Source organism: Artemia sp. Qi Xiang Cuo, chromosome 12 (genome assembly GCF_049724085.1).
Source record: "Artemia sp. Qi Xiang Cuo chromosome 12, ASM4972408v1, whole genome shotgun sequence".
Taxonomy (NCBI): domain Eukaryota; kingdom Metazoa; phylum Arthropoda; class Branchiopoda; order Anostraca; family Artemiidae; genus Artemia; species Artemia sp. Qi Xiang Cuo.
This window is the reverse complement of record NC_142805.1, coordinates 66,877,903-66,893,065: the sequence shown is the minus strand read 5'-3', so window position 1 is coordinate 66,893,065 and position 15,163 is coordinate 66,877,903. Positions and strand designations below refer to the sequence as shown.

The 15,163-nt window shown below is 31.1% G+C and overlaps 1 protein-coding gene across 1 annotated transcript in view; it reads left to right on the top strand.

Moving 5' to 3' along the window:
* LOC148946422 (huntingtin-interacting protein 1-like) overlaps window positions 1-12,451 on the top strand; it is a 13,112-nt gene extending 661 nt beyond the window's left edge. Inside the window, exons 2-4 of the mRNA XM_089097692.1 lie at window positions 1,994-2,196; window positions 7,525-7,658; window positions 12,110-12,451. Coding sequence (XP_088953818.1) covers window positions 1,994-2,196; window positions 7,525-7,658; window positions 12,110-12,298 — 526 coding nt within the window. The 3' untranslated portion in view covers window positions 12,299-12,451. The remainder of the gene's footprint in view (window positions 1-1,993; window positions 2,197-7,524; window positions 7,659-12,109) is intronic.
* Window positions 12,452-15,163: the final 2,712 nt, after the last annotated feature.

Below are 15,163 nucleotides of genomic sequence, written 5' to 3'. Positions count from 1 at the left end.
GGTTCATTTTCCCAATTTTGCCACTGAAGTTGCCACAGTGGCACTACTGATGCCCCTGAAGTTGATAAACTAAACCGTATTTACAGAAATTTTGTAAAAAGTTAGGTTCAAGGTTTTATTATTAATACCATATTTAAACAACATATTAAATTCCTGACAGGGAGAAAACTCGATAGAGTTGGGTTTTAAAGTTAAAGTTAAAAAAGTTTTTAAATTAAAAGTTAACGATTAAAAAGTTAATTTTTAATCGCTCAATTTGCTCTCATCTGGAGTGAAAAGTTAATTTTTATTATGTATTATTTACCTTTTTGCCGGACCTGGAACATGCATATGTTATTCAATTAATTTTTTCCTCATACTATAAAGGCGCGTATAAAGGCGCGTAGACATGGTTCTAAAAAATATAAGAAGTTAATGATGAGTTTTATGAAGAGAGTGACCAAAATGTAACCTAAACGAATACTTCGGTGATATACTAATACCGTCTGCAGCGAAATATTAAACATACTAAAAACATAAATATAGAAGCCAATTTAAAACATTAAAAAAATTTAAACATACTAAAAAACATAAACATGGAAGCCAATTTAAAACATTTAAAAAAATATTAAACATAAACATAGAAGCCAATTTAAAACTTTTAAGATATAGAAGCCAATTGGATTCTATCTCACATAAAAACTCTCTGTGGCGACTTAATTTTATATGCGGAGATGTACTGGAGAAATTTTCAGCGGGGAGGGAATTGTCTGGGGTATTCTTCCGAAGGGGGGGGGGGGTTCGAAGGAGAAATTTTCATTGGAGAGAGTGATTTCTGGTAAAAACTTTCCACGGAGGAGGAATTTCCGACATAATTTGTAAAATGATCAGAAATTAAATAAAATATTTAATTTTAACATAGTAAACATACTCAAAAATAGAAAACAATAGGATTCTAGCTCACACTAAACTTGTTTCTTTTCCTTGTTTTAGTATTTGCATTATATTTCGCTGAAGAAGGCTGTAGCCGAAATATTTGCTTATGTTGTGTTTCGATGACTGTCTCCAGAAAACTCCCCACAAACTGGTTGTGTTTTGCGTAATGAAAAGGCAGTGTGGTCTTCATCATGATTCACGCATGGCAATATTTTAGAGTAATTGGGGATAAAACCCTTTGTTTTGTAGGGGTGGGGGTGGGTAGGAGTAAGATGCTTTTTTCTGGGAAAATTTTTAATAATTGTTTTGTCTTTTTTGGTTCGACCTAAACATGCTGATTTGCGTCGGGACTTGTGAATCTAATGTGGTGATGTTTATTTTTTTTATCATTATATATAGATTTAACTGTTGTGTTTTTTCTACCCATTTGTTAATAAAACAAAAAACTGTCGAAAACTATTCTAAAAAAGACGAACTATACGGGAAGAATCTGGAAACAATAGGAAAAATTCTTAATATCTCGATGGGCGATGATAAGTATAGACTTGAAGGCCCCTCCCCTCTGTAAATGATAATATTATTACATCAAAAATGTGCAAATTTAGGAAAGTGCCACCAGTCAGCTGGAAAAAGACAAATTACTGCAATTACTGCAAATTACTGCAAAATATTACTATCATTATTTGTTATTAATATTTTAATAATATTTTAACATTTTATATAATGATCTAAATATTTTAATATCTTAATATTTTAAATAATAACTTTGATATCTTAATAATTCTAATTACGTATTATTATTAATTGTTACTATTAATATATATATGTTAATTAATTATTAATTATTGCTGCAAACTAATTACTGCAAATGTAAGAAAATTGTCACTTCTTGTAAAAAGAAGTCGTGGCTAGATTATCTGTGGTTCAAGACAGTTTAAGCGGTTAGCAGTTTTGAATCAGAAATCTGCAATTTAAAGTAGGGAACAGGGCAAATTAAAATTAAAACAAATTTAAGCAAAAAACAAAATGTCTGTTTATTTTCTTTTTTGCTGACCTGAATGCCAAACTTTTCCTTTAGTTTTCAGCTTGCAGTTGAAATGCTTGATTACATGGATGATATTTTGAAACTTGCCATGGACGTTTTTGCATCCTTAGACATGTCACGTGCAACGTCAATGACAAACTCAGGACAATGTAGACTGGCACCAATGATTCCTTGTATACAAGATTCATCACCGCTCTATGATTACACTGTTAAATTACTGTTCAGGCTTCATGGAGGTAACTTATTTTTATTTTCACTTTCTTTTCTTGGTATATTACTAAATCTAAAAACTTAAATGTTAAACTGCGCAAAAGAGGTGAGGAGGTCAAGGAGGGAAACTGTCTAAGGTCAGTCCAAAGGACCCCTGGAAAATCTTGACGATCCTGCCTACAGATAATGTGTGTCTGCCATGCGCGCCAGGTTTTTACCGCAACTAGGCGTGCGTATGCTTGGGTTCGTCGCAATCTACATCCATTGAACCATACTTTTCGTCTAGAGATTTAGATTTTCAACAAACTATTAAGGGCTGGATAGCCATGTCTGGAACTATTTAACAAATAAAAATTGTGTTTAAGCTCACCTGTGTTTAAGCAGTTATATTTAGCATATAACTTTCTGTTACTAGCAATGCTACAGCAGCTAGTATATTATTCTCCTGTGCTAGTAATGACAACCCCAATTTTTAGTATTGCTCTTAGTCAATTATATGGCTATAATGAATGGGTGACTGAATAGCTGTAGTTTGTAGGGCTGAATACTTTAACCAGTTTTAAAAGTATGGGTATTTGACATTTTGAGTTTTTTTTTTAATAATGTACATTGGTATTTTACAACAGTTCAAATTGACTACCATCAAATATATGTTGCAAAAAAACATAATTATAATACTTCATAAAAAAACGACCAGAAGCCACCAATTTTTAGATTTTCAGAAAATAGGTTATATTAATATCACTCTCTCTGGAAATTAATAATCTGTAATGTAATTTTTCGTATTAAGATAGAGGATGAGTGTGCGTAGCTGTGTTAATCTCAGGTGGTGCGGCGATGCTGTGGTGCTGCAATGAATTGTAATTAGTATTAGTAGTTTTTCGTGATTGTAATTTGAATCTTCAGAAGAAATACATACTTTCTGAAAATGGTGCTGTTCCAAAACGAAATGTTATTCAGTGTTGATAGTTAATAGTATGGATAACTTGTTACTGTCTTGTGGAAAATTTTTGAATATCGTATTTTCACCAGTACATTTTCCGATGGTTCAATTTCTTGCTGTCTCCTTTGTGACTCATTACCTTCCATGAAAAAAGTCCATGAATATTGGCAATAAATAAAAAATACATCATTATAGTAATCAAAATGATACGAAAGAACTGATGAAAATAAATTTAATATAATGATATCAATTTTTGGAAATTTATAAATTCAAGATTTTATTTTTGATTTTATTTTTTTTATTTTTTAATGTTATAAACATAAAAGATATATTTATGATATAATTTATTGTTTCCTTCAAACTCGGCAATTCAAGATTTATTTCGCTGTATTTTTTTTTTTTCGGTGTTATAAATATAAAAAAAATGTTTTTGATATAACGTATTTTCAATAAAGCGTATTTTCAGAGGCTTCAACTTTTACGGTTAGGGAAGGGAGAAAGGGACAATAGCCAAACTGCTGTTTATTGTAACTTTTGTTCGTTTTAAGTTTGACTTGAATATTCAAGTTATCGTTTAATTTAGCTTTTTTTTTCTTTTTTTTACTTCTATATTCGGAGTTTATTAAAAAAAACAACAACAAAAAACAATACAACAAAACGCTTAACCCTCCTTAAGCTTTTGCTTCCTTGGAGTAACACCGAAAACATTGAAATAGAATTTAAAAACGAAAAAGAAAGAAAGAGAAAACAAAAACTCTGCACTTGGGTGGCTCCTGGTCCCAACAACCCTTTGTAACAGCAACTCATTCCCCTACCAACACACCAAAAACCCCCTGTTTCCAGGGGGTTTGCATTTTGGTTTCATTTTTTCTCGGAAAGTTTCTACTTATTACCCTTAACTGTTCCTGAGATGTTGCAACTATTCCAGATACATTTTACCAACTTGGATGTACATAGTATCTTTGGTTTGGTTAAATATCCCCTGAAAGTTTTTATTAAATACCATGAACCGTCCTGAGATATTGCACATGCGCCCATTTGACAACCGGGATGCACACAGTTTCATTTTCTTCAAGTTCAACACTCGCCTCAACAATCTCCGAAAGTTTCAATTTAAAATCCTTAACTATTCTTGGAATACTTTAGGCATGATATTTGACAACCAGGATGCCTGTGGTGTATTCAATAAGTTTAACACCCCAATGGACATTTCCTGACAGTTTCAGCTTAATAATATTAATATTATTTTAATTAGCTTAAAAATATTAATATAATTAATATTAATAAGTGTTCCTGAGATATTGGAGACATACCCTGTTGTCCATTAACAACTGGGATGCACATAGTGTTTTAGGTTCAGCATTCCCCTCATTATTCTCTGAATGTTTCAATATGATTTCCTTTCCTAACTGTTCTTTCAGTATTGAAGATATGCTATTTTGACCAGCTGGATGCATATAGTGTCTTTTGATTTTGCTTGCTATCCCCCTTAGCATTTCATGAAAATCTCAACTTAGTACCAGTAGCCTTTCTTGAGACCAATATCTTTAAGCTTTTCTTAAGATAACGCCCAGGCCCGATCCTTAGTAATAACATTAATATACAAAGTAGCCTCAGTCGCAAGTAGTTGCAGTTGTAGTCGCAGTTGCTGTGGCAAGTATTCGCAAGTAGTCGTAGTCGCTGCCCTAGTCACAGTACTAGTAGTAATAGTAGTTCTGAAAGTTTCCAGTTAATATCCTTATCCACTCCTAAGATATTGCAGATACGTCCTTTTGATAACCTGGATGTACATATTGTCTTTTGATTTAGTTTAACATCCCCTTCAACATTCCCTGACGTTTCACCTCAATACTCTTAGGATCAAATATTCACGCATAATACACACCTAGGCTCAAACATTCCCCTTCTTTGCCAATAATTAATCCTGTATGTAAATAATGGTCAAATGGCGTAATTACAATCCTTTCCCCGGGTTTTTGGGGGGCACGGCATCCCCAGAGGCATAGTCATGAGATCTCTTGACTCTTTTGAGCAAAATGGCGATTTCGTAATCTTGACCAGTGTTGAGGGGGATATCGAAAAAGGATAAGGAGGCCCTGGGCCTTCCAAGAACTATTAACGATGCCCTGAAAGTTTTAACTTAATGCCCTCAGCCATTCCTAAGATATTGCTGATGCAGCCTTTTGACAATCAGCATGCACACAGTTTGTTTTCATTTTAATCAACATCTCCTTCAACATTCCCTGAAAGTGATTAGAAGTAGATGTGGTCAGAGTGGGAAGTAGTCGCAACCATAGTTTCAAATTTTCGCATTCGTAAGTAGTCATAGTCGCAGTCACTGCCAGTCGAATTTTGCAGCCGCGGCATTAGTAGCAATGGCCCTGAAATTTTCAAGCTATTACCCTTGGCCGTTCCTAATATATTGCAGATTCCCCCCTTTACTTGTCTAAGTTCACACGATGCTTTTGATTTTGATGAGTGTACCCCTCAACGTTCCATGAAGTTCCACCTTAATGCCCTAAGATTTTTTTTTGACAAACCCACGATCAAGCATTCCCCTTTCCGCAATGATAAATCCGGCATGTAAATGATGGGTGAATCACATAATTTACAACATTTGGCTTGGAGGTTGGGGGGGGGCTTGGTATCCCCAGAGACATAGTCATTAGAACTTTTGACTATTTTGAACAAAATGTTTTTTTTCTAAAATTTCCATCAGTATTTGGGAGGGGGTATCCAAAAGGGTAATCTGAAGAAGGGACTGGTTGCCCTTTGATCACTTTCGAGTATCCCCTTGAACATGCCCTGAAAGTTTCAGTTTCATAACCTACGCCGTTCCCGAGATATTACTGATATATCCTTTTGATAGTCAGCATGAGCATATTATGTTTTGATTTTTTTCGGTATCCCTCTCCAAATTTCTCAAAGTAGTTGGAAATTTTGTGTTTTGATTTTCTTGAAACTAGTTGCAAGTAAAAGAAGTTGAAGTCGCAAGCAGTTGAAGTCACAGTCGGGAGTAGTCGCAGTCGCAACTTTTCGCAGTCACAAGTAGTCGAAGTCCCAAGTAGTCACAGTTGCTAGTTGTTTTCATCACAAGTCATATCAGTCGAACTGACAGTCACAAGTAGTTGCAATTGCAGTCACAGTAGCAGTTGCTGTAGCAGTGACCCTGAAAGTTTCCAGTCAATGCCCTTACACGTTTCTAAGATATTGCAAATACGCCTTTTGATAACTTGGAAGCACATAATGTCCTTTGATTTAGCTTAGCATATCCCTCAACATTCCGAAAATTTATAGTCAATACTATTAGTCTTCTCAGACACATCCAGGATCAAACATTCTTCCATTTCCCAGTGATACATCTTGTATATAAAAAAAATAAGAAATAGCATAATTTACTTTCCTTACCCAGGGGGCTCTGGGGTCAAGGAACTGTCAGAGACAGAATTAGTAAACCTTTTACCTTTTTTTAAGAAAAAAAGGATTTTCAAATTTTTATCAGTGTTAAGGGGGGGGGGCATCTTAAAGGGCAAGCGAAGGTGGCTGGTTGTCCTCCGATCAATTCATCATCTCCCTTAACACGCCTTAAAAGTTTCAACTTAATACCCTCAGATGTTCCTTTGATATTTCTCTTGCGCCCTTTTAACAAAAAATCCTGCATATCATATGGTTTGATTGTTTTCGACACTTCCCTCAATATTTTCTCAAATGCACCTTAAGACTCTAAGCCTTTTTGGAGATTAATTTTAAAAACTTTTTCCAAAAAACAAGTTTTTCAAACAAAAGTAAAGAGCTCCATTAAACCAAAATGAGCAGAAATAAAGTCAAATAATCTCCCAATCATATAACTACCACGAATCACCATCAATAAGTAAATGAAAGCCAAAACGAACAGAAACTACAATAAATAAGCGAGTCAAGCTCAAAAACGAGCAAAGATTAACATAGGTGGGGTTGACAACCCCATGCCTTCTCAAGATCAGAACATAATTTGCGCTTTACTGAAAACACAGTATATAAAATATGTTTTCACATTTTTGACTTTAATGAATAAAAAATCACCAAGGCTTTAAGAAAAAAAATATCAGTACATGTATATTAAACTGACAATCCACGGTGTGCCGGGGCTTGAAGCCAGGATTCTTCTCCCGAAATCTCAAATTTTCCTGAATCTCTGTGTAGATCTTATTCAAGCTATCGAATAATTTTTGTTTTATTATTTCCCCCCCCCCACACCCGAAAAAACAGCTTGCATTCCTGTTCCAAGATAATCGAATTTAGTTATTCATCCAATGCAATCCTTATAATAGGTTCAAAGCTAATGGAGTTTTGTTTTGTTTTTTTAAGCACATTTCTCTATAGTTGATTGCTACAACTATTTTATTGCTTAAAAAAGTGCTTTCAATTTTAGCTTTACCCCTGGATACATTAGCTGGACATCGAGAGAGATTTAATTCACAATTTGGAAAATTAAAGAAATTCTATGTTAACTCCAGCAACTTGCAGTATTTCAAAAATCTTGTACAAGTTCCAACTTTGCCCGAGGTAAGCTTTCGTTGCTATGTAAGGCCGGTTGTGATAAATTGTTGCTAATCGTTGCAAAAGTTTGCTTATGTTTTAGGCTTTTATAGCTTTTGCTTTTACCATTATCTCTTAATCTCTTGACACACCCTGTGTTTAGTCCGATTCAGACTTCAGACGCTCAGACTTTTTGTGAAGTTAGACAGAAAAACATAATAAAGCATAAACATAATAAAACATAAAGGATATTTATTTTATTAAATATTAAATATTATTAAATATTATTTTATTTAATATTTTATTAAATAAAAGGATATTTATTTTAAAAGCTCTAGTTCATAAAATTGATTGAATAATGGTGAGGATCCTTAATAGTTGAGCTTTATATTCTCACATAGGCCTTTCAGAAGCCAGCCTGGTTTTCTCTACATCTGAGTTTTGTAGGGATTAATCCACCAATTAGTTTGATCGACTCTTGACTTTGGATCGACTCTCCACTCTTTAGGAAAGAACTGAATGCCACAAGATGAAAATAACGTTTTGCTATGGAATCGGGTATGTATGGGGGAATTTGTTCGGGGGGGGGGGGGTATTTGAAGGAGGGAATAAAATTACCAAAACATGTAGAAAAATAGTCGTATTTGCAGCTGATTAAATTTGCGAGGAGGGGGGCACAACATAAAAAATAATATTAACCTATAACTGAATAACATATTAGCGGAATAATGCAGTAACATGAACTTCAATATCAGTACTTCAGTGCCTCAATATTTCTGCAAGAATTAATTTTGCTCTCCTGAAAAGTCGTCGATTTGAATTGTGACGGATACGAAAGCGTGTTGACACCAGCGAATGCATGAATTAAGGGTCAGTCTTACACAAAAAACATGAACAACCAACATACGAAAAAGAAATCAAGAACAAGATTTTGGCCAAAAACTAGTTGGAAATTTCACAAGTCAGATCAACACTAAGAATTAACATATTAATCAACAGCTCTTAAGCAAGCGATTAACAAGTGAGTTTTTTAAAGTTTTATGGTATTTTGAGTAATTTCATCGTCATATAAATACATTTTCAAAATTATATCAATAACAATTATATAACTGGACCTTTTTTTTGTAAAGATCTATATATAACATATAGATCTATATATATATATATATATATATATATATATATATATATATATATATATATATATATATATATATATATATATATATATATATATAAATATATATATATAAATATATATATATATATATATATATATATATATATATATATATATATATATATATATATATATATATATATATATATGATATGATGATATATATATATATATATATATATGTATATATATATAGATATATATATATATAATGTATATATAAATATATATATATATATATATATATATATATATATATATATATATATATATATATATATATATATATATATATATATATATATATATATATATATATATATATATATATATATATATATATATATATATATATATATATATATATATATATATATATATATATATATATATATATATATATATATATATATATATATATATATATATATATATATATATATATATATATATATATATATATATATATATATATATATATATATATATATATATATATATATATATATATATATATATATATATATATATATATATATATATATATATATATATATATATATATATATATATATATATATATATATATATATATATATATATATATATATATATATTTAGCTAGCTTTCATCCTCAATGGTATATATTATTATTTATATATAATATAAAATATAATATATATTTATATTATTATTTATATTATTTATGTATAAATATATTTATATATATTTATTATATATATATATATATATATATATATATATATATATATATATATAAATATATCTATATATATATATATATATATATATATATATATATATCTATATATATATATCTTATATATATATATATATATATATATATATATATATATATATATATATATATATATATATATATATATATATATATATATATATATATACCATTGAGGATGAAAGCCACATAAAACGTTCTATAAAGAAAAAAAATTCAAATGAAATACCTAAAAATTATCAAAATAGGAAAAATAAATAAGGAAATAAAATAGATTAAAAATACAAAATGAAAATACAAATTTTCAACGTTTAGTTTTTGAGGCCAACAAATGTCGTCATTGTTTGAAAATGTCTACTTCAATGCGGTTTTATTTAGGAACTCAATAAACGCTTAAAACGCCATCTGTCTTAAAAATAATGATCGTTTAACGTAAAGATTTTCTAGCTAAGTAAGATATCGGATAATACAAAGTAATCATTTCAATTTCCAGCGAAATCAACCTAAAGCATAAAAAGGAGAAGACGAGATCTTAAATTTTGCCCTATGTGAAAAGAACTTTTAAAAGGGATAAATTAAAGATGTTTCATCTAGAAATGTTCATGGCGATCATTATGATTTGGCTCATACGCGATCAGGTACATAGTCATACAGTTCGCTCAGAGCTGTAAACAGTTCCTTAGACCACACTGCCTTTCCATTTACAATTATCAGAATATATTAGTATATGAAAAATGGATATATTAAAAATGGATAAAATGTTTTGATCGGACAGTGAAAATGATAAAACTAACTTTAATGCAAAAATAATAAAAAAAAAAAGTTTGAATATTTCGGCTTCATATTCGGAAGCCTTTATCAACTAAAAAACAAATAAAACAACTAGCCTAAACGATACACAAATAAAGAAAATAGAAGCTATACAAAAAGTAAAAAGAAAAGCGAAACGAAAACTCATATTTAAACAAAATTCAATGCAGTTAAGCAGCAAAGCCATGCAAACAATAAAGCCATAATGCAAAGTGTCTGTACATGTGTATTCATCGTATATCCCAATTATCTTCTGATATGAATATATCTGATTGTATATACGATCTTCTGTTGATAAAGGCTTCCGGATATGAAGCCGAAATATCCGATAATTTATTATTATTTTTCTACTAAAAGTTATTTTTATTGTTTTTCACTTTCCTTTAAAAAAAGTAACTTGCTTAAAATTTCTTTTCTTTTCAATTGCTTCATGAAGGTGACAGACAAAAATTAACTGAAAACACCGTAGAAATAGATCTTAACTTCGTTCGCTGTGTTCCTGTAGTTCGTTATTAACCAACAAGTCTTAATTAATATTTGTTGTAAAACAATGCGTAAGAAATAATTCTGATAACTCTGGAAGTGCTTATCAGCCCCAGAAAATGAATAGGAAAGTTATTGAATAATTTTAATTACATTAGAAATAACCTTTGTCGTATAAGCGATGTGTATAAAGAAATTTAGTGCTTATGATAACACTTCCTTATAAGATATTTCTGAATGCTGCATAGAAAATATTCTGAATGTTTGATAATTGATGGGTTTATTTTTGTCACAGAAGAAAACATAAATCAAGTCATCAACATATTTAGTTTTTTTTTGTATGTAAGTGTATATATGGTGGTTTTAGAAAAAAGGGTTGCGCGTTTAATTTTGATAGTGTTTTTAGAAAATAATTTAATTAATGTTAAGAATTTTTTTAATGCTCTTCATAAATCTGCTGCTCCACTAGTGTTGGCGAACCAATGAAATTGTGACTTTTGTTTGCAGACTCTTTTGTTCGGCACTCATTAAGTATAAATCTCACGAAATTAAACGACATCTACGCCAAGGGGTTGCGGTAAAGCAACGTTTTAACAATTTATTGGGGCTTTGGAGACACATAAATGTTAACGTGAAATGACGGGGGTTTGTAATGATAAAGAATGAAATTGGTCTGATCAGCTTAAATATTGAAATCGAGGATTTAGTGAAATTTAATTTCTCTTTGATATATATATATATATATATATATATATATATATATATATATATATATATATATATATATATATATATATATATATATATGTTTAAAACCTCAATAAGTAGTAATCCCAATCTGCCATTACTATTTAAGAACAGGATTATATTGACAATACCGAACCCATAGGTTCTGAGTTACAATAGCCTATTTGACAATCTTCATCATGTTGCTAAAGTTAAATTAATGACTCAGTTAGTTACTTTTACCAAAGTGACTCACTGTAAATGAGTTGAAATCCGGGTAGTTGCCCTTCAAAGCCTGTAGAGTAAACACTGTGAGTATTTCGCTATTACTATGTATTTTCAGAAACCTCCCAATTTTTTGGTGGCGAGTGAGCTTGCAAGACACGTGACGCCACTTTTACTAAAGACATTACTTTTACTAAAGTGACTCTCTGTAAATGAGTTAAAATCCGGGTAGTTGCTCTTGGAAGTTTGTAGAATAAATATTGTGAGTATTTCACTAATACTATGTATTTTCAGAAACCTCCCAATTTTTTGGTGGCGAGTGAGCTTGCAAGACACGTGACGCCAGTGGTCGTTGTTCCTGATCCACCGCAAGAATCAGTTCTAGTTGATTTTGATTCCTCAGTTAGTGAAGCGTCTTTTGATGTTGGGAGAAGTCCACTGAGAAATGGAGCTGAATCGCCCGAACTTCTTGCAGAACGGTAAGCTAATAGTGGTCGTCCCCTGCACAACTGGATTGTGGCAATGTTGATGAAATTTAGCTAAGAGGCTTCTTAAAGTTGTCTTTTCCAGCTTTGTCGGATAGTACAACCAAGAAAATATGTATTATATTTACTAAATATATATTAAAAAGATATCACCAAAAGAAATATTCTAGATTTTATTTAACCCTAGCAAATATTTACGCATTTTGCTTAGAGTTTTCAATTGATAATGTACTTACTCCTGTTAGTCTTTGAAGCGACAAGTTCTTATGTAAGTTTATGTAAGTTTTATTATGCATGTTTTTATGTAAGTTTTTTATGCATGTTTTTCTATGTAAGTTTATTGTTTTTCTATTGTAAATTATGTTTTTCTATTTCTATTGTTTTTCTATTGTAAATAGAAATGTTTTTCTCTTGTTCTTCTATTGTAAATTATGTATTTTTCTATTGTATTTTTCTATTTTCCATGTTTTTCTATTGTAAATTATGTAAGTTTTTCTATGCATGAGGATATGCCTGACAAATAGAATTTACATCAAATTAGCCCTTTACTTCTTTTTTTTTTTTTTTTTTTTTTTAGTCCTTACTTGATGGTTATGCGACAGTTCAGATATAATTTTGAAATAACTGACAGCAGATTATTTTGAAATAATTTATCTGGAGGATTATATCAAACTCAGTGGTTATTTTAGAATATTTGTGTAGCATAAAATACTCTAGTAGATCATAATTACGATGAAAGTAATTTTATTAATTTTAGTTAAAAATCGTATAGTAATTTACCTTTGATATAACATATATTTTTACCTACCATCTTAAGCATTTTTGCAAAATCTTTGCATCTTTTGAGAAGCTGGTGCTTTTCTCCATGTATAGTGTGTATGTGACAATTCAGATATCATATATCTGAAGAGTTATATTAAACTCTATTTTAGACTGTTTAAGCTGTACAACATACTCGAATGGGAGAGTATAATTACCTGATAGGTAATTAAAGTAATAACGGTAAAAACTTATAATAACTTACCTCTTGTTTAACTTCTATTTATACCTATGGTATTTCAACTTTGTCACTGAATCTTTTTGGAAATCTCTGAAAATTTTGGAAACCTCTCCATTGTAGTCCTCTGTCTTCGCTCAGAGAAGAGAAGAGAAACCCGTATCTGAATGAAAATCCAGACTTATTAATATTTAGTCCGTTGTTTTCTTTTTCTTCTTTGTAGATGACGAAGGTTAATGTAGATGTAGATTAAGAAACATAGCGATTAAAAACCATTGAAATTTAGGCCGTTGATTATTTCGGATGTAGAAGCATGGGGCACATTTTGGAATTTAGTCACGCAGGACTCAGTGACAAATGAAACTATAAGAAGGGGGCATAAATACTACCTCTGTAATGTTGTCTATCGCCACCTTCTCTCGTAGTTTGGTCATTTCAACATTTCAACAATAATCAATAGAATTTGGTTGTGTACCATCTCCAAGCATCTGGGAGGGATCAGCTTGTTGTTTTGAGTGAAATAGAAGAAAGTAAGCACTTTCGCTTTCAAACTTTGATGGTTAGTATTCTGTTTCTGAGCTGAATTATTAACGGTAATTTCAACCATTCAAGGGTACTTAAGACTCATTTTTAGTAGTTTTGCTTTAAATACTAATTTTTACTCATTGGGATTTGCTTTCAGCATTTTCTTTAGTACAGATTAAAGATTAATGTCCTATTATGTCTTGGTAAAGCAAAATATCTTGAATAATTTTCAAAATTTTGGAGGGGTAAAAATATTCTTGAAAAACCTTAGAGATCTATTTTGTTGTTTTCTAACTTATACTTGTTATTAGATGAGGCGCGAAGGCTTCACCCGGAATCCAGAAAACTGCGTATGATTATCCTACGTATATCGTGATCAAATGCGATCTTTTTGGTAAACCGGAAGCACCAACTATATCCTCTGTCAGATTTTTGAAATCTGCTCATGGGCTCGAGATCGTTTCTGATATTTGTCACCAACTCGTCAGTTCATCGCCTGGTTGTCTACACCAATCTGGCAAAGGAACAGCTAGAAGCAGTTGCTGGATGACACTGCCATTGTGTCTTCTAAGGACACGCCCCAGCCAACTGAACCAGAATACAAAATCTGGTTGCTGGTAGTGACGCGGTTTTCCAACATTCAGAACACCAGTTTCTTCAGGATAGTACAGATATTGATACCAAATTTGGTAAGCGGTATGAAAAAATAAAATTACTATTTCAAGAGTTTTTGGAGTATAAAAAGATAAACACAAAGATTTAAGTTGCCAATTAAACCTTGGATTACAAAAGGATTAGACTACTAGCCTCAATGGGAAAACGGCAAGTGATGTATGAAAGGCGCGCGACTCAAGGTTCGGCATCTAGTAAAGAACATTATAAAAAATTTAATAGAAAGTTAAAAAGTCTTTAAAGAAAAGCAAAAATGGATTACTATGCAAAGAAATTTAAAGATTATGGAGGAAACCCGGAAAAAACTTGGCAACTGATTAAGTCGGTATTAAGCCCAAAGACTGAACCAATAATTCCTAGTTGGCTGATCGGCCGTGGGTGTTGGATAGTGGTGTGCCTAATAACTTGTGTACCAACTTTTCAGAAGTAGGGCTAAAACCATCGATATCTGTGGAGTGCATAAATGGTGATGGTACATACTAGAATTTTTTTTTCCTGAAGTAAGTGATACAACCATTTATCATCAACCAGTGAGATCGCGTGAACTTGAGGGCACTTTGAAAAGAATGAAAAAATCGGCAGCTGGAATGGACTTTATAACCGTTCAAATAGTTCAAAAATTTACATAATTATTTCTAGCCACCTGTTGTACCATTCTAATCGATGTTT